Source organism: Labeo rohita, chromosome 25, assembly GCF_022985175.1.
Source record: "Labeo rohita strain BAU-BD-2019 chromosome 25, IGBB_LRoh.1.0, whole genome shotgun sequence".
Taxonomy (NCBI): domain Eukaryota; kingdom Metazoa; phylum Chordata; class Actinopteri; order Cypriniformes; family Cyprinidae; genus Labeo; species Labeo rohita.
The window spans coordinates 30,298,015-30,299,865 of record NC_066893.1 but is presented as its reverse complement, the minus strand read 5'-3'; the positions used below and the strand labels follow the sequence as shown (position 1 = coordinate 30,299,865).

At 44.3% G+C, this 1,851-nt stretch overlaps 1 protein-coding gene across 1 annotated transcript; it reads right to left on the bottom strand.

Moving 5' to 3' along the window:
* Positions 1–434: 434 nt before the first annotated feature.
* LOC127156519 (putative nuclease HARBI1) lies at positions 435–1,463 on the bottom strand. The gene has a single exon (XM_051099404.1). The coding sequence runs from the start codon at positions 1,461–1,463 to the stop codon at positions 435–437; it is 1,029 nt and encodes a 342-aa protein (XP_050955361.1).
* Positions 1,464–1,851: the final 388 nt, after the last annotated feature.

The following is a 1,851-nucleotide window of genomic DNA, read 5'->3' as shown; positions in this document are numbered from 1 at the left end:
CGAACTGACTATCCCTGCCATAACTAATTTATTGTAGCCTATTCTCTTTTATTCCTATTTATCGTCGTTTTCGATCTGTGCTTACCTAACACGTCAAATTTCAACGCCGCAGGCCCCGGTACAGAGTTCTATAGGGAATCCCTGCACGTCGAAAAATGACACTTAAGGGGTACCCTGTGCGTCAAAAAGTGACGCCAAGGGGTCCTGACCAAGCGTCAGTATGTGACGAGTTGGGAGTGAGAACGTGTTGGTCAAAATTGACCAAAAACAATAAATTTTATTCTGTCACTAATTGATATATATATTCATCACAATCGAAAATATTTTAGTTTTTAGAATATTTATTAGTGATGCATGCAATGAAAGAAAAAGAATAACCAAAAAAATGCAAAGAATGGCAGTCACGGATTTTTGAAATCCAAAACAAATCCAAATCAGAAATAGTGTCTAACTATTGCGTCCCTTGTTGCACGTCCTGTTTGCTCATTCTGGCAGAATGCAGGAGGTTGGTCAGGGTCTCCAAGGGGCTCAGGTGCATCATTGTCAGCACAGAGAGGGACATTGCGCTTAGTAGCGATGTTGTGCAGGACAATACAGGCAAGGGTTATGTTGCATGCTTTCTGTGGTTCCGCTCTCAGGTAGTTAAGGCATGCAAAGCGCCTCTTAAGAACTCCATTTAAACGCTCAATTGCACATCTTGCTCTGCAATGAGCAGTGTTGAAGCATGCCTGTGCCGGTGTATTTGCTGTTAGAGAAGGAGTCATCAGCCATGGTAGGAGTGGGTAGGCACTGTCTCCTAATATTATGCCATCCGGTCGGTTGGTTTGGAGGTCTCTATATAGAGCGCTCTCCCTCAGGATGCGTGCATCATGGACAGACCCAGGCCACTTGACAACGCAGTTGGTGATCATGAGGTCAGCATCACACACAAGTTGGACATTGATGCTGTGCCTCCCCTTTCTGTTTATAAACTCCCATTCATTCTCACGAGGTGCTTGTATATGCACATGTGTGCAGTCGATTGCTCCAATAGTATTGGGCATATTCCCCAAAAGAAAAAAGCTCCGCTTGGCCTGGGCAATCTGGTTGTCCTTTGGAAAAGAAACAAATTCATTGACCAGGCTGGCCAGTGTGATTGACACATCTCTCACCACATCACACACAGCTGATTTCACCACTCCCATATAGTCACCAAGAACTTGATAGAAAGTCCCACATGCATAAAATCGGAGAGCAGTGAGGATCTGGTCTTCCACAGGCAGACCGTGACTCCTTTGGGTTCTGTGTTGAAGTTTTGGCCTGAGAAGGTTCACAAGGTACTCTATATCAGCCTTCCCAAAGCAGAACCGGACATACAGCTCCTTAGTGGTGTATTGCTCCAGTGGCTTGGTACGTTCAACATACACCCTTTGACGGTATCCTCTCCTGGCAAAGTGGTGGTGGCGGTGGACAACACCTGCCATTTCACTGTCTCTCTGTGAATCCTCTGAGAAAGGCTGATTTATATGGCTGTGTAATTGTTCTTTTCAAACACACCTATTACAACTGATTAGTTTTGGCTTGTGTTCAATAGAGGCAATTGGTCCCAAGGCCTATAAATGATGAACAATGTTCACTATAGTAAAGCAACTGAACCATGGACTCAAGAAGCTGTAACTTCACTGCTGCTGAAACCAATGCACTACTAGAGGGTGTTCGGTGCCATTATGGAACAATAGTGGGAAGTTTTAATTCTGCTAAGGATACCAACAAAAAGAAAAATGATGTTTGGATTTCAATCACAGAAAATGTGAATGCCATAGGGTCTGGCCAGAGGAGGACCACAGACCAAATCAAATTGCGGTGGAAGAA